The sequence below is a fragment of the Pseudopodoces humilis genome, chromosome 8 (assembly GCF_049639895.1).
Source record: "Pseudopodoces humilis isolate 2021_Gansu_Grassland_sample_001 chromosome 8, ASM4963989v1, whole genome shotgun sequence".
Taxonomy (NCBI): domain Eukaryota; kingdom Metazoa; phylum Chordata; class Aves; order Passeriformes; family Paridae; genus Pseudopodoces; species Pseudopodoces humilis.
The window spans coordinates 34,981,851-35,000,355 of record NC_142207.1 but is presented as its reverse complement, the minus strand read 5'-3'; the positions used below and the strand labels follow the sequence as shown (position 1 = coordinate 35,000,355).

General features: G+C 46.6%; 1 protein-coding gene across 3 annotated transcripts in view; it reads right to left on the bottom strand.

The window, feature by feature from the left end:
• The window catches only part of VWC2L (von Willebrand factor C domain containing 2 like), a 45,688-nt gene that overhangs the window by 13,639 nt on the left and 13,544 nt on the right, over positions 1-18,505 (bottom strand). For 2 of the 3 annotated variants that reach the window (XM_005528885.3, XM_088059293.1), the window contains exon 3: positions 13,478-13,607. In XM_005528885.3, coding sequence (XP_005528942.1) covers positions 13,478-13,607 — 130 coding nt within the window. Of the gene's footprint in view, positions 1-6,985; positions 7,760-13,477; positions 13,608-18,505 lie in introns of those variants that run through there. The other variant, XM_088059294.1, reaches the window with a different exon arrangement.

The following is an 18,505-nucleotide window of genomic DNA, read 5'->3' as shown; positions in this document are numbered from 1 at the left end:
CTGGCAGGTGTGATATTGTGCTGATGTGCTGGGACAGGACAGTAATTCTGAGAGGTAGCAGCTGGGAATGATGAAAGGCTGTGGAAAAATGATGGTGATTCTGCATCCCTCCTGCCCAAACTTCCCAAATGCTTTGTTACCCTTCTCTGCAGTCTGTTTTTATTACTTAATTCCTGGATGAAATTCTTGCTCGCCCTCTGGTCTCAGTGGCACCACAGGATCTGAACGGCTCACAACTCATTATCCTCCCACATTCCTGTGGGACAGGGAAGTGCACTGGGTAAACTGAGGCACAGAGGCACTGGGAACTCATCAGGGGATGCAGGATATTCAAACTAAACCCAGCAGAAAACTGTATGTGACTTGCAGCCACAGGAAGGTTTGAGGCTGCAAACTGCCTTCTCAAGTGTGATGGGAATTGGTTCACATCTTACTGGCAGAGGGAAGGAACTGTGGGACAGGGTGGCAAAATGATGGACAATGACTTCCAAAAATTCCCCATTTCTGAGTGTTCCCACATTCCTCAGCTAGTATTCCCTGCCTTGTTTTTCCTGCATTTTCTGCCTTAGAATTTTTTTTTTAAAGCCAGAAGGGGGATTTAGACATTAGAACAGCTACTGACCTGATATGAGTTAATGATTTTGTAAAACCCCTAAAAAATGCTTTACTTTAAAAGATTGATGTTTCCTATTGTATTTTTTCAATGCCAATTAATTACTTAATTCATTAGCAGTGTAACACAGGAATAGTCTTTGAAAATCTGCTGCTTTGTGTAGATGCCTTTAATTATGGATAATTAAATACTGTGGAAGGACCTGATTATACCTCTGAGCATATTCTAATCTGGAAAATGAAACACACTCCTGTACTCCTGAACACATAAAACAAAAGCTGTGCTCAACAGCCACAGGAGGTAAAAAAAGATGGGAAAACCAACACCCCAAAAGCTAGAACCACTCCAAACCCTGCATGTGAAAGAGGGTGGGAATTCCTGGGGAGGCTTGGAGGCTTTGTGTGTGCCCTGACACAGGGTTGGATCCAGAGCCTGCCTTGTTGGGGTACAAGGGGGAGCCCAAATGTGCTGAACACAGAGCTGCTGCAGCCAGCAAGCAAACGTGGGCCCAGAAAACATAACTCCCTGTTAGCACTTGCTAAAGCTGGCAGCAGATTTCCAGATGGTCCCTTGTACCTATGGCATCAATAGCCAAAACTGCCACAAAGAGCAAAGCACTCCAAACATAACCACAGCTGGCCTTGGAAGAGGAAAACCTGCCAGTGGCAGAAGTTACGCTGTTGGTTTCTTTCTGTCTCAGAGTTTTAGCTCCAGAAGAAAGCCACAGAAATGTGTTTTGATGACAGCATTGCCCCAGTGCCTCTGAAACAGATCCCCTCCCTGATTCTTACTTTGCCTCCTTCCTCCCTGGGTCATGAAGTGATTGCCAAACTCAGGGAATAAACCCTCTCATCTTTATTTATTTCTCAGCTGGCAAATTTTTGGAGAAAAATTAGGCCAGGTCTTGTGAAATGTTGGGACAGGATGGCATGAGGGGCACAAATACATGTCTGGCACAGATTGGAGACGCTAGAAGGAGGAAAATGTCACCCCTAACACGTGGCCTGCCTGCCTGCCTTAAGTCAAAGCAGCAATGTGGCACATTGCTATGCATCCCTGCCCATGGCAGGGGATGGAACTGGATGATTTTTAAGGATGCTTCCAACCCAAACCATTCTGTGATGATTTGTGTGTGCTGATGGATGTTGCCCTGCCCCAGAGATCCCCTCCTGGGGTGCACTGCCGAAATCCTCGACACAGCAGCCTGATTCAGCTGAGAAATGCAGAAACCCAGCCACCGTGTGGTGAAGTGCACGAGGAGACACTGCAGCACGTGGGACACATTTCTGGAATGCTGTGCCCATGGCATTTGTCAGGATTCCTACTTGGTACTGCCAGATGCCAGGCCCCTGCCACTTCCACCTCACTGCCACCCACCCACGGTGTCCTTGCACCCTCACCTGGCTGTACTGCACCAAATTGAGGGTCCCTCTGGCAATCGGCTCCACCAAAACTGCACTCATTTTTGTTCTGCCCAGCTGATGCACTTCACCAGCAAATCAGGGAGAGAGATGAAGAAAAACACACCTTCAACCCACTTTTTTATCTCTCCAGCCAAAGTGATGGGTGAGTTGGCAAGTGACAGGCTGGGGTAGTGCATGACCACTGTTTGTGACATGATGGGTTTATGTGGGGGATTTGATTGAATTATTTTTGCCCAACAGATTAGTGGAAAACAGGAAGTCAATGATGTCTTGCTGACCCCCCTGTAATGGCTGTGACCTATTAATGCACATAGAGATGAGAACCATTGGGTTGGTCCCACCTCAGAGCCAACATTCAATGAGCCCATGCAATCCCTGGGTTACTGCAGACTTCCCTGTGCCAACACTTCCCATACCAGGGCACGCTGTGCCCAAACTGCAGTCAGGAGAACAAAACCCACACATTTTCTTGATGCACTTTGAGCCTCAGCTTCACATCTGACAACCCCTATTCCAGCAAGGAAAAGCTTTCAGGCGGGGCTTTGGAACTCTGGTGCATCCATGGGTGGAAGAGCCCAGCCTGGGCAGTCTGATGGTGCCTGACAGCACCCCATGAGAACCTGCCAAGCCACTGCTCTTCATCAGCTGATACTCTCCTCTCCTCTCATGTCTGGCTGCTTTAACCCCTGGCTAGAACAGGAGCTTGGGCACATGAAGCCAAGAGGGAGAGCACAGGCAGCACTTCCCTGAGAGGGAGAGAACAAGCACAGGAGAAGGGGCAGTGCCAACTGTAAAATGCTCTGCACACAACAGAGCAGAGAGGAAAGTCCTGGGTGTTTGTTTCTGTGGAGGCCACTCCTCTTTCAGCAGCTCTCGTCTAGCCTTTAGATCCATAGATACGAGTTAGGCTAAATCTGTAAATAAAAGTAGGCACCTTTATTTCAGGGGCTGCTCCAACTAGGAAACCCAAATAACCATTTGGGCAGGGCTGTCTCTCAAGTCTGGGTGGAGCTGTCCAAAGAGGGGCTTATAGAGGCACAGGAACTGCCCTGACTCTTTTTTTGCGTGTGAAACCTTCACTGTCGAGCTGTTAGGTTGAATGAGAGAGGGCACAGATCCTCAGCTGCACACAAAACATGGATGTTTCCCTAGGAGCAAGGCAGCCAGGAAACCAGCCTGAGGAACTGGATCACAGAATTTACTCTCTGGGGGGGCATGATGTAGCCAAGACAAAAAGTGGTTTCTGTGTAAAACACAGCAAATATATCTAATTGTTACTATCATGGGCAGGTTTTCATTTTTTATCACAGTTTCCCATTTAATTTACAATTTAATAATTGCAGTTTGAAGTTGCCTGTAATAATACATTTCTTTTTTGTTTGGCACAGCTTGAAAAGTAACCAGAAATTCCCTCTTGCTGCTTTCCTTGTAGCACAGGTGGGTGTTAGGGGGCATCAGTCACTGCCTGGGTGTTGTAGCCCTGTCTGTACGTGGTGAGAGCTGCCAGGGATGGGGCAGCCACGGCTTCTCTGGGCAGTCTGTGCCAGGGCCTCACCACCCTCACAGGGAAGAATTTCTTCCAGAGGTCTGAACCTACTCTCTGTCAGTGTGAAGCCATTCCCCCTTGTCCTGTCACTCCAATTTACATTTGTAAATAGTCCCTTTCCATTTTTCTTGTCAGCTTCTGTCAATCCTGGACCTGGTTACTTACCCAGGTGAGAGGGAGATCCAAGCAGGAAGGACATTTCCCATCACAGTCAGAGCTATTTCTCCTGTTCCTCTCCCACTCACCTGGGGAGGGAAAGTCAAAGGTGCAAACACTTTCTGCTTTCAGTAAAAATCAGAGCAGGCTGTGTGAAGTAATCAACAGGGCAAAAAGCCCCTTTGTTTCTGTCTTCCTCACTGAAATATTCCAAAGTACAAAATAAAGATCTAGATCTAAAACCATGTCACCCCCTTTATCCTCCCAGAGTTTGTTCTGAAAGCATTAAATGGGTCATCTCATCACTTCCAGTTTTTCCCCAAACCTTTTTAACGTACAAACAGTGAGTTTGCTGTAATTGGCCCTTTTCCCAGGGAGGTTTCAGTGAGTCAGCATCTTCTGACCAACATATTCCCATCTTCTTCAAGCACTTTCAGGCAGCTGCAGTGGAAAAAAGTTGGAACTTTGGCAGCCTGGGGAGAACTTTGTGTGCTGATCTTCAAACAGACCCACTGCTCTCAACAGATCCCTGGGCAGGACACCAACACTCCTCTTTTTGGACCATCAGTTCCTGCTCCATTTATTCTAACAAACTGCTTCCCTACCAGCACTACCTGGCAGAAGACATTTGTAACCAGGACAGGTTGTGGCTTAGCTGATGTAAAATGAGTTACAACAGTTTGCACCAATTGTGGTACTGGTCTCTAATGACTCCTTTTTCTTTGAACTCCTCAGTGAGTTCCTTGAGGGGATTATAATTGGGTACAAGTGGAACATGGACATCCTGGAGTCCACTTCCCATTACAAAGTGCTGGTAGGTTCCCATGGGCATCTCCTCTTTCCTTGAGCTGCACCAACACGGCCAGAGCTGCAAAGAACTGACCCAGGCCAACCCCCCCAGCTACAGCCAAGAAAGCAACATCCTCTCCTCGTTCCCACCAGGCTTTTATTTGCTCATGACCAAGCTTAAGCTCTTCAGTCTTGGGCAGTAATTCCGATCAACACTGCAGAAGGGTTTTCAAAACATAAACAAGGAGAGCAAGAAAGGAACCCCTGCACCAGCCAAGCTCTTTTGCAGCCTGTGCTGCGGGGATGGAGCCAAGGGAAGCCTCGTGCTGCGGGAGCAGTGTCCTGGTGCTGGGCCTGGTGACCTGCCCTGACAGCTGAAGGCACCTGTGCAAAGCCAGAGCACGAAGCAAGGCAGCTGAGAGCCATGGGGTGGGCCGAGGGGTGGAAGGAAATGGATGCTGATGTTTGTGGACAGCAGAGCACCTTGCACAACAGGGAATTATGTGATGGATGGCACTGTCCCAGCCTCTCCCGTTCCTACAGGAACCTGCCACAGGCAGCACAGCTCCACCCTGTCACGCACAGCACCACTGCCACCCACCCACGGTGTCCTTGCACACTCACCTGGCTGTACTGCACCAAATTGAGGGTCCCTCTAGCAATCGGCTCCACCAAAACTGCACTCATTTTTGTTCTGCCCAGCTGATGCACTTCACCAGCAAATCAGGGAGAGAGATGAAGAAAAACACACCTTCAACCCACTTTTTTATCTCTCCAGCCAAAGTGATGGGCGAGTTGGCAAGTGACAGGCTGGGGTAGTGCATGACCACACAGTAACAGCCAGGCTGAGATCACTGCCCTGCTGTCCTTCACAGAGCTGTACCCATGTGGGAGGGACAGAAGGCTGCCCTGAAATGCAGCACCCTGCCAAAGGAGAGGGGATGGAGCTGTAGGAAAGGTGGAGGGAAGGGAAGGAAGCAGGAGAAAACTTGTTAGCATCTTTCTTAATTCTAAGTGTTCTCAGACTTGCTTACCTCTAATCTTTAATTCATATTTTCATTACAGTCTCTTTGCTCTGTAAAGTCTGCATTTCATATAAAAGGAGCAGCTCAAACATAAATTATTTGACATAAGTCAACCCCTTCTTAAAGTCCTCTACATATGTGTAGGCTCCAATAAAGAAGCATTAAACATTCATCAAATTAGAAATACATGAAGACAGTGTCTGCCAGTCTCCTCATACAGATATGCTTCATAATCCCAACCTTCTAGAGCAGCCTCTCTAATCCCTTCAGAAACCCTGACCGTGCAAAGCACCCCAGCCTCCTGCAATGTGCCTCTGAGCCACCCAGAGCTATCAGCAGGTCAGATCCTCCCTCAGCTGGAGTAAATGAGAGTAAAACAATGCTGTGTTTTACACCAAGTGACAAAGACACAGGATTTGGCTTTAAGCTTCTCTTGCAGCAAAATGGTTTACAGCAATGTCACTGGATCATAAAGTCACTTTTGGTATTTTAAAGTCACACCAAGAATCAGGTGGGGAACAGCAACACAATGCCTGCTTTAATTTCAGTACTGCCCAGGCTCCTTGCATTCTGCAAAGGAACCCAGCTTCCCAACCAGAATCTAGGAACTCTTCCCCTCCAAAAAACCCCTAACCCACCCCTTCTCTACAAGACACTATCATGATGATAGTGCAGCTTGAACCACCACTCTCACAGGCCAGTGCACACAAACTTCAGCAACATTTCCCCAAAGGGGAACAATCATTATGAGCAAAAGCTTCTTCATAAATATTTCTGAGTTTGAAGAGTAATGGAGACCAGGTAACGTTTCCCACATCTCTGAGAGCCGTGTCTGCTGAAAGAGAGCTTTGGAGCTGGTCTCATCCCACGCATGGCTTCTCATGATCCTCCCTGACCCTTCTCTTCAGGGTGCCTTTTACATTCATCTGAACTCTGCTGTGGTGGAAGCGTGGTTAGGACCTGGGGTATAAATCCAGGGTAGCCACTTTCAGCTCCTGCCTGGCCTTCAGCAGTCAGGCAGAGCCTTTTCCTGCCGTGTTTAGTTTGTGAATTATCCCTTTCTTGCTTGCTGGGCAGAGGCAGAGCACACAGAGGCTCGGGAAGAAGCAGGTGACCTGTGCAGGTGAACACGCCACGTTCAGGGGCTGCTGTCCTGCTGCAGCTCCCTGGGAATGGAGCTCTTCCAGCAGCGTCCCTGTCACTGCACAGCCCAGCACCCCGGCTTTGTGCGAGCACTGAGCTGTGGGATGAACTTATTCACATTAAGCACTGCTCACTTCAGGGCTTTTCTTGTTCTCTAAAGCCTTTTCCTCTCCCTCATCGCTCTCAGTCTCACTTTCTCTCAAACTTCACGAGGTAGCAGATTCAACTCAGCCTTCCCTGATGCTGTCCAACACCAGGATGGCTAATTTTGGAAGGTTTAGTTTTTCCAAAGCTCTTCACTGTTATAGAGGCCTCTTCCAACAGCTGTGACCATGGGGAGCAGATCAACCTTGAGTCAGCAGGGCATTTAAGCATCTGGATAATCCAAGTGCTGAAGATTTCCAAAGCAATGGAGGATCTAGCTCTTGACAGATGCTTTTGTGTCCAATACTCACCAGCAAGTTCAGCATCTTCATGCCTTTAATCCCTTGGCCTGAAGTGGTCAGATGGACAAGCTCCACTGAAAATCAGTTTCAGGGAAATGACTTCTCAAGGAACAGTAAAGGAGCACTGAAGTGTTTTGTCAGGTTGGTGTCTGCCTGGCCCAATATTCCTCATTTTCAGTCTTGTATCTTCTACCAACTTGCAAATCAATCCTTTCTTTCCTCTGTTGATAATGAAATCACTGCTTTAATTGAGCTAAAAGGGCACCACAGTTCACACTCCTGCTGGTCATCTCAAAGAACATTATCCAATCCTTCCCATGGCCCCTCGGGCTGACACCCAGAGGGGGTGGTGGCTGTGGGGGTGACCAAGTGCCCCAAAAGCTGGCTGCCATTAGTAACTCCCAACCATGCAGGGTGACGTGGCTATGCTACGCTACTGCCTTCAGCTGCCAGGACCTGGGGAGAGGATGGTGGAGTCCAGCAAAATCCGGCGTGGGGAGCACTTCTTCTTGGCTGGGCACATTCCCTTGCATCTGCACAACCAACCAGCACATTGCATAGACTGTGACTGAAGGGGGTTTAAGTGCAATCTTAAAATCTGGCCATTTCAGGAATTTCTGAAATAAATTAGAAGAGGAATTTTATTTAGTTGTTGTTTTTTTTTTTTGTTTTTTGTTTTTTTCTCTAAAGGGATCTCCCCATGGCTCCAAATCACTGTTTTCCACAAAGTAAATGAACATGAAGTCTTCTCTCATCCTCTTGCCACATTTTCTGTGTCGCCTTTATCCTCCAACAGTTGTATATAATCAAATGACAGACAAAACATCCTGTTCCCAAATCCTTCCCTTTTTTTTCCTCAAACTTCTAGTATTTTTTTTTTTCCATGCTTCCTTGATTTTTTTGGCATTGATCAAGTTGGAAGCAGAAGCTTTCCAAAACAATGACCTGGAGCTTCAGCGATCCACATCTTGCAGATAAATAACAAGCTACATTTATGCAATAAAGCACCAGCACTGGATTATTCCACATTAAAACCTTGGCACTTTTCAAGACAGCGGTAATTTGAAACAACAGAGACCACGTGGGGAAGGGTTTTTGTCAGTACTGGTTATCAACACGCACCGTTAATCCATCACCTTCACCTAAAAGAATTTACATTGAGATGGAGCCTTTTGTCCTGCAAAATCCCAAAGGGTTTTGCAAAGAGGATGGATCCCATTGCCCTCCCAGGGCAGTACCTGGGCAGGGGTTTGGCTGTCCCTGGTTGGGAAGGAAGAGCGCTGCTCCCTGACTGCACTGCCAGTGCCTCTTCCGGCGGCGTCCGGACGTTCCTGCCCTGCTTACTTTGGGAATGGAAATGAAGTTCATGAACCACTTCTGAACTGGCTGGGCAGGATGGGAACAGCCTGGCCCGTGTCCACACACCAACTGCCCCACTGTCCACAGCACAGCTTTTCCAAAGGGACACCCCTGGGAGCTCCCAAACATCTCCCACTCGGACAAAATGCATTTCTTCATAGCACTCGCTGAGAAAAGGCAGCCTCAAAGGTCTGCCCCCGGGTGTTATCCTACACAGAGACATGCAAAGCTCGCCCAGGGACAAGTGTAACATGGATTTGTTTGCCAAAGGAAAGGCTTCAATGGGCTGGGAAAATCCTTGGGGGGTTCCTGAGCAAGACACACTGTGTTACAGCAGGATCAGGCTGGGTGCAGAATGCTTATTTCAAATTAACTCCAACAGAGAAATAATGAGCAGCAAGTTTATATTTCAGTAAATTAAGCGAGAAGCTTAGGTAAAACGTGAGTTTATATGCACGGAAATAAATTACTATTTACTCACTTTTGCGCTCATGCCCTCAAATATGAAGACATTTGCAGGGATTTATTAATATTTATAGGACATTATAATAAATACCCACAAGAGCCTTGCCTGAAGACATTCTATTTTACCAATGTAAAATCTGTTGAAGGTCAAAGGGATCTTTTACTTGTGTGTGGATGGCAAGATCAGCCTCTTTACTTGGAAATCTGTATCAACTGCGATAATTTAAAACTTTAATTAAAGACTCAGTGACAGATTATCTACGAAATGTCTTCCTGCTGCCCAGTATTCCATCAGGAATGTCTCCAGAAGCCCAGGCTGTGTAAGCACACTTGCCAGGAAATATTTCACTGTGGACATGTTAGCTTTTATCTGGCTCATTGGGTAACAAATTCTTTTGTTGAGGATTGGTGACAACAAAAATTAAATTAGAGGCAAAACCAGACCCCAACCCAAAAATTTATAATATTTGTTTTGTTTGTCTCTCAAGAAAATGAAACACAGTGAATTTCTCCTTTTGTGCACTGCAGTGGATGGGTTTATGAGGAGGGAAAAGCAGAGGTCTGGGAATGAATGAATGAGGAGCACAGGGTGAGGACAGAAGGGCTCAGGAACACCACACAGGCACCTCTCTAAGCCCTGGGAGCATGCAGACCTCGCTGGGAATTTTTGCTTGGAAAGGCTGTGGCATAGGAGGAGTGGGTGGATGTTCTCACAGAGCTGCAGCAGAACCTGGGGCAGAAGGGACAGCAATGGTGGCATGGGCTGGACTCTAACAGTGACAGGCCACTTTGAGATCCTGCAGAGGAGAGAGTTAACAGCAGTGACACACTTTTGTCTGGAGAAGTCACAGGGACTGAAAATAAAAACTCGGGGCCATAATTCTGCGGTCTGTCACTACCAGGAAACGTGAAATCCAGTGACCTTTCATCTCTGTGACAGAAATGCTGCACAGCACCTGGAGCCATCGCCCTTAAAATCCACTCTGACAAACTGGATGATAGGACATGAAGGAGAAAATGTCCTCAGCTTGCCTTACCCCCAGATGTGAGCCTCCCAGTGAAGTCCACATGCTCCGTGTGGAATGTGGCATCCCTTGCCAGGAACAGCCTGCCTTGAATGAGCTGCTGTGATTAGTGAGGTACGTGGTAACAGTCTCATTTCTTTGGCCAAGAAGTAACAAATCTCCAAAGCCATATGTTCAGACTGCTCTTAAATGATGGGAGAGAAATCACTATTGGCTTTCTATGAATCTTCAGGCCAGGAATGCTAGAATCAACAGATTTTTGCATTATCACAGAATCACAGAATTCCAGACTGGTTTGGGTTGGAAGGGATCTTGAAGATCATCCCCTTCCACCCCCTGCCATGGGCAGGGACACTTCCCACTATCCCAGGATGCTCCAAGCCCTGTCCAATGTGGCCTTGGGCACTTCCTGGGATGGGGCAGCCACAGCTGCTCTGGGAAACCTGTGCCAGTGCTCACTGAATCACAGAACTTCTGCCCTTGGTGGGATGTAATTAATAAGGTTATGAAAATCTACCTGACTGTATGGAAAGAGAATTATTCTCTCATTAATAGCAGCAACAGTTAAACAAGCAGTCAAGCCATGCCCCTAGCAGAGTGCAGCAAATTATGCAGGGCTGTGTTTTACCTTAAATAAGGATTTTCCTTACCAAAATTTTAAGGGATAGCTTTTGAATTGAGGATTTGCACCACAGAAATTACTTCCCCCCACCCAGCAACTGTATCCCTTGAGCTCTTCTGTTTGTCAGTCTGAAATTATGACCACAGGGACTAAAATCTTTTCATCACATCAGAACACGGCATTGTGTCTTCAGCCCTTTGGCAGAAAACAACAGCTACTGAATGAAAGGAAAAAAACAAATAAATTTAAAAAGGGGTGTTTCAGTCATTTAAGTGGGTCTGTCAGCTTGTGTTATCTTCATGCATTTGTGAAACTGAGCTTTAATTGATTGGCTGAAGTGGAGAGCTGAAAGACAAAATTTTGGTCTCAAGATGAACACAGAGCTGAGAACACTGTGCTCCTCATTCATTAGGATGTGTCAGAGGGATTCAGATGGGAAGAGACACAGGAATGGCTGCTACTTCCACTTGAATCTCCCAAACTGTAAGAGAAAGGTGAACAGTGTGTGCCACATTCAGCCACGTCCAAGAGCAGTAACAAACTCTGATCCTCAGACTCCCCATGACACAGGGACTGCCTTGGTGCCTGCTAATTTCTGTCACTGTGGGAATCACTTCATTACATTTGTGAAGGACACAGCCAAAACTGCCAGCTTGGGCCAACTGTAAGCCAGTCAGCCCCAGCAGCAGCAGGAGGAGCAGAAAGCCCTTCCAGCTGAGGGGTCTCCATCCCTACAGCCAGGCTGGGGCACCAGGAGGGGTTCAGCTCCCCCCATGGCACCCCCATGCAGACATGTTCCTCCATTCCAAGGAGCAGCCTTGACCCTCTGCTGGCTGAGCTGTGCTGCAAGCCCCAGAGAACAGGATTCCCCAAGGCATCCAGGCTGCTCTGAAGGGGATGGTGAGAAGTACATCCAGGCCTAAAATAGGTTTCATCTGCAGAACTTTATGTTTATCCCCAACAGATGAGCGAAGAGAGGAGTGGAGATCTGGTAAAACCATGGATGAAGCTTCCTGGCTTCTCCGTGAGGATTCCAATCACTTCACTGTGTCCCACAGTCCATTCAGCACGCAGCTGGTCTTCATTCTGTCCTCCTGTCCTTGTCCCCACCAGCAGGAGCTGCTCTTTCCCTTTCCCTTTCCCTTTCCCTTTCCCTTTCCCTTTCCCTTTCCCTTTCCCTTTCCCTTTCCCTTTCCCTTTTCCCTTTTCCTTTTCCCCTTCCCTTTCCCTTTCCCCCTGGTGTTTTGGGCACTCTGTTCTGGGAAGAAAGATGCCCCTCAGCCCTGGTCACCAGGGGTGTTGGGGACTACAACAAAGAAACCACCAACCCCCAGAGGGGGAGCATGGCTCCAGGGGGAAATGGTCATGGTGGTGAAGGGTTGGGAGGGAAATCCAGCATCTCCTGGGCCTGTGTGAAGGCCCCTCTGAGCTTGCACTGCTGGGAAGCCTCAGGGATGCTCACAGGTCGGATTCATGCGACGCAAACCGGATGGGATGTGCTGCCACTGTAAATGAGGGGATTTGGGATGGTGCCCTACACACAACGGGAACACAGAGACCACACATGCTCCAGAGGTGTTTGCTGGTGTGTGAATGGGTCTGAGCTCGGTGACAAGCCTGGTGACAGCCTGTGGTACCCCCGAGTCACCAACCCACGGCACCAGTCTTGGTGAGTGTGATGAGAAACCTCATACCCAAACACAGATGTACACAAAGGTGGTGCACAGAGCTGGGTAACAAACCTCTCCTCTGAACTCCAGCAATAAAAACAAACCAACGAGATTTCCTGTGAACATTTTCTGCTTTCCAACAGAAACACAAAACTCAGTGAAAATCTGACAAAATATTTTTAAACAGAAATACAGATACAAACCATAGGATTTCAAGTAATATTTATGGCATAATTTTCCAAACATTTTTTAATTTTTCATTAATTTTTCAAGTTCCTTCAGTTAAAGTACTTTATGTTTCCAACTCTTTGCCTTTACTCTGTCTTACAGTGCAGAAAATGTGTTGAAAATGTTATTTCTTTACCAACATTTTCATTTAGGTACAAAAGCAGCCATTACTCTTATCCAGCAGTGGTGATGTATGTAAGAGCAAATATATACAGATAGTGAATTCTAAACACAAGGAGCCGAATCCAAGTGGCCATTTCTTACATGTTTAGAAAGCTGTGAAAAGGTTTATGTGCAGCTGCCTTACCTTTTAATCTGTCTTCACATCTACATTAGGAGAAAGGTGCTTTTTCAGAGATGTATGTGAGTACAGGCTGTGGTACAAGACCGGGGAGACCTTTTTGGAAACAGATTTATTTTCCAAATAGGTACTTTCAGTCGTTCCAAAACATTTCTTGAAAGTATTGATGAATCAGACTCTAATTCATGAAATCACCTCAGCAGGACAATGAGGGCCAGTGCTACACACAGACTCCAGTACACAACTAACAATGTTCTGGGCTTGGTGGGTGTCTTACTGGCCACAGGAAAAGTTCTGCCATTGATTTTGCTGACTTTTCCCTTGGCCTTAGATAATAACCATTGGTTTCTTAATGTAGGGACAAAGACCCTCTCTTTTCTCATGTATTTCATTCTCTGTTGGACTAATTCTGGGAAAAAAAACAAAGACATGAAACAACAATCACTGATATCAGGACTCATTCCCACAAAAGCTTTGTTAAGCCAGCCATTCCATCTGCTTCAAGGAGAAGACACAGGCCAGGAAGGGCAGTTTTAACTTTCACCCCATAACTGAAGGACCAGCCCAAACACCAGCCTGTGCCGATGGAAGCAAACCTCAGTAACAGCATTTCAATCAAATGTTTCCTTTATATCTCTGTTAAAGCCAACACAGTTCTTTCTTACCATTTTTGCAGACAGGACAACACTGCTCTGGTTCATAGACTGGGTTGACACACTCGGGGACTGCGCAGTCTGCTACAACACAGTGAACTTCATTGCTGGGCTCGCAGCGACACCATTCGCATGGCGAGGGCTAGGAACAAATCTCAAATTAGCCCGTTGCCTCCCGCAGCTCACAAGTTTGCAACATTCCCATCTTGCCACAAGATAAACACATCAGCCTTCAATACCCCTTGACTGAGTCATTCATCATGGGTGATACAAGTTAACCTCTGGCACAAAAGAGCAACAGCTGAAACAGGCAACCACAACATCAGAAAAAACAGCGAGCTTCAGCCTTGTTTTCTCACAAAGAGTGCGGGGTCTTTCAGGACTTTAGGTCCCTTTGCCAGAAAAACTGAGCTGAAGCCTCTAGGGTGTACCTTGCTCTGCCTGTATGTTTTACCTTACACACGTGGCCAGAAGAAGAGCAGGATCTGCAGAAGGTCATGAGTGGTGGTTCATTCCAGGAAGGGAGGACAGGCTGATTTTCCAGGCCATACCCATCTCTCATGTAAGACCAGCACTGCCAGCCACCCCCAAGCTGTTGGAAAGGTGCTGCCTGTCCATCCCCCAGCCTCCTGGGGTGTTTTCACTCCCACTTTTCAGGGCAGAGGTGAACAGTGTCGCTCTTGGAGGGCCAAACCCATTTTATTCCATGTTTGTGCAGCACCTGCATCAGGGGTCTGTGAGGACTCCCATAACACAGCCATGAGATCTCAGCCTGGCCCCTCTCCTGCTTGCTTCAACAAGGTTTGTGAGCAACAGGCTCACATAAAATACATAAATAATTAAGAGACTGAGTAAGTCTGCTGAGTTAGGGAATTCAGGATTAAAGCACCCAGCTGAATGGTTTTGTTTCAGCACCATCAATTCAGCCGGGAAGCTCTATCCACCTCCAAACTGCACAGAGTTGTTACTGTCTCAACCTTTAAAAAGCTGTGAAAATCTGCTGAAAACATAGAAAGGTCAGTGTTTTAAGGTTCCCAGTGACTTATGTGTGTGCAAGTGTCACGAAAGCATGGCAACATAGCTAAGGAAGGAGAATAAGAGGAGAATTGAAAGGAAAATAACTTCCTTTCAGTACCAGTAGGTTCGATATGTAACTCCCAGTTTCTCAGCATCCATCACCAACATTTCAATGAGTAAATGTGGTATTGGGAAAAAATTCTGCTTTATGTGAATCTGCAGCTGTGGGAATTCCTCAATATTAAAAAAAATATTCCTCAGTATTAAAAGATAAAGTGGGATGCAAATAAAGAAGGATTCATCTTGATGTATTTCAGACCCCAGTGATGGGTCACTCATTACTACAAGACAGATGCAACCTGTGAGCCCTGTTTCTGGTGTGTAAAAAGCTCTTCAGTTCACCTCTAAGAAACTCCATGTGTATTCAGTCGAATAATTTATTCCTAGGAAATTCATTTCTGCCTTAAAATGCACTAATTAAAGCTTCCCTTGCTTTGTCTCAGCATCTGCAGTCTATAATTCCCATCACCTCTCATTTGCTCACGGCTTTGGCAATTTAGATAAAATCAGCACTCCTTGAGCAAGGGAAGAAGTGTGTGGAGGTGGAATTCCTCTCTCTAATTATCGTTCCTCTTTCAATCCTGCTTTGATTTCTGTCTGAAGCACCAGGAATCTAAATTCATTTGACTGACATTTCTTATTCAAGGCTATTTAATAAGAAGAAACAATACAGAAGCAAACAGACAGAACTATTTGCTGAGGGATCAATAAGAAAATTGCTGCTTTGTTTTTACTCATTTTAATCACTAATTATATGGAGCAGTAGAACTAGATCTTGTGATTTGTGGAAGCTTTCACTGACGTCTCCTCCAGTGATTGTACCCATCCTCACTACTCCAGTGGCTGCAATGCTAGGAAATATGTGATGCTTTTCCAGGGCTGCAGCCCAATCCACGGCTCAAAGAGGATCAGCCCAAGCGGAAGCTGCCCCTGAATGACTCTGCAGCTGAGCAAACGAGACATGACACACACATCTTCCGCCTCAGCCTTGGTGGTGCACCCTGAAAATGACACTGTAATAAACCAGGATGTTGCCTGACGCTGGGAGCAGCTTTCCAAGTGGGAAGAGCTGCACACAATTAGAGAGGGAAAGCACACCCTGGCAGAACACAGAGTAAGCAGCCACCAAATAAAAGGCTGCTTTGGCATGAACCAGACCCTTCCCTGCCACCTCCTCCTCCTTGCTGTATTAAGGTCAAGCCACTTGGTCTTGTCACCAAGATTTTCCTCTATCTGACCATTCTGGTCACTTGTCAGTGCCACTTATCCTGGAGGACTCCAGCCCTCCTGTCCACTTGGTGTATGAGAGCCTTGGTGCCATCCTCTGTGGGATGTGCTTTGGGATCTGATCCGCAAATCCCTGCCCATTGAGCATTCTGAAACTGTCGTCTGCAGACTCTGCATCTGAGCTATTACTTTCCCTGGTGCTACCCTTCTTGTGGAACAATGCTGGGACACTGGCCAAAAAGTCCTCTATCTATTGGTACAGGCAGCAGAAAGACCAAGCAGCAAAATGACGAACTGGGAGCCAGTGAAGAACAAGGAACCAGCAGAGGATGTCTTTAAGTTTTGTTTCCTGATTCCTGATTTAAAGATTTTTCCCCCATGAAAGAGGGGTGGTTTACACTTTTGTAGCCATTGAAGTTCAAACAACAGTTCCAGAAAAGGAACTCTCATCCCTGCTGAAGGACACTGAAAAAACACGGGGTTTTCTGGAGTAGGAAGTAGAGAGGACACTGTCCCAATATGGACAGTGCAAATGCTTTATCTGTGTCCCTTAAACTGATGTTCTGGTAAGAGTGTTAAGATCAAAGGATCACAAAAGTTGGTGATTTATTCACTCCCGTGTCTAAGGCAGAACAATCTTTTAGAAAACTCTCTAGGGAAGGATTTATTAGGCAGGATATCAAGAGCTGTTGGTGAAGAAGCATTCTTCTGACCACTGCCCAGAAGGAAAGGGTGCTCAGGATGTCCAGCCACAACATAGATACACATCTGCACCATTCCATGGTCCTGTACTGCTCAGTATGATTTCAGAAATGGCTCTATCAGGAGCAAATTGGGCCCTTCTGTAGAAGGCATCAGTCAGTAGAGCAGTTTGACTTGGCCAAACCAGTGCAAAGCACTGAAATTCTTTTTACCCCATCTCCACTTCTGAAGGGGGTGAGAGCCAGTGGTGTGATGTGTTCTTGGATGTTGTCAGTGTAGGGGCCAAGTCAAGCCAAGCTGGTGGGAAGCAGGCATGGCCAACATGTATCCACCATTCAAGGGCTTTTAACAGCAGCTGAAATGGGACACTGAGCACAAAGGACCTCCTCAGTCTCTGCACTGACCCTAATTCCCCTCTCCTTCAGCCAGTCACTTCAAAAAGTTCAAAGCAGCACAACCCATTCATAACCACCCCTAAAATCACAACCCAATTTCTGTTTCTCTCCTGTTCTCAAGGAGGTCTGTGAGCCCAGGTTTGGCTGGGAGGGCAGGTTCAGCTCCTGCCTCTGTGTGGGATGGCCCCATCACACACCTCAGGATGGCCGGAGGAAGGAGCCAGCGCTCCTTCTGTTGTGTGGCTGAAAAACCTGAGTCTCAGGTGCAGTCAAATGGGAAACATCTGCAATCAGCAGAGTTTGTTAACAATGCAAGAAGGAAGGAAAATTAGAACAGAGAATAGAAAATTCACACGGCTAATAAAGATTTTATGTGTGCGAGCACATAATGATAAACTTGATAGACGATATAAACAAACACATGAAAAAGGCAAAAGGAAACAGAATGAAAAACAAGCTACACCCAGAGCAGGGGAAACTGGGAAACCAAACAGGATACAGGTGCCCCACCTCCTAATCTTCACCCTTGCACCCACACACACCAGCTCCCCACTGCTTTCACCCTCTTTTTGGAAGCAAATGCCAGCACAGGTAGGAATTATGACTGCTAACATCATCCAGCTACTCCTCTCTTAGAGGGTTGGGAACCACGTGGGTCCTTCTTTAGTCAGCTGTAAGGTTCCAAAAACCCAAAGAAATTTCATACCTCTGAGAGGTCTATTTTGTGAGCAGGCCCTCAAGTCCTCTGTAAGGACTGATGGACAGCCAGAGACATCACATGATCAAACAATTCTTTAGGCAACAGACTACAAAACTGATTATTCCCAAACCTAAGGGGGAGGTAGAGAGAAGAAAATGGAAATCTGAATTCAGAACTCAGAATGTTTAAGTCTACTCTTTTATGCTTTTCTACAGCTGAAGAGATCTGAATCAAACATTTTTTTAGACCACGGCAGCTGGTACAATCACACCAATAACTGACACACAAAACCTCAAGATTTTAAGCAAGATCTTACAAGGAGCACCTCAGTCATTTCATTTAATCATAGGAATTCTCTTGTTGCATGTACTTACTGAACCTCATCTCTATGTTTCTCCCTTAGCTCATGTCTTGGCCAGAGCTACAGCACCTAAGCCACCTCTCTGCTGCCCCAAACACGGGAAAGGCTTTCCCACATCATCACCAAGTAGGGAATGTTCTCCCTGAGTGAATGGAGGAAGCATTTCTCTATCTATGAAACATCATTTTGCAGCCCTCCTCTTGCCTGCCTACAGTCAGGATTTCTCTGTCTTGTCTGCTCATCAATCACTCTTAGATGCTTTTGACACCAACAGCTCTGGAGAGCTGGAGAGGGAGTGATTTACCTAGGACAAACAAAAAACCCTGAAGATGACATCTGACTGATATTTTTTCTTCACCTGTTTGTTGTCAGTCAGTTAGAAGCCATTTTCCTCACTTTTTGCTCTGCTGCCACACTCACCAGGCTAACAAGTTCCCAAGTCCTCCAGCTCAGGAGACGTCTCAAGTTTTAAAGCTTGTTCACAGTTCCCTGTGATCAGTTTGGATTCATCCAGCTGGCTTTGCTCAGATTCAGGGTTTGAGATTCATGCCCCACAAGGAGCTGGGAAAATGCTGCTC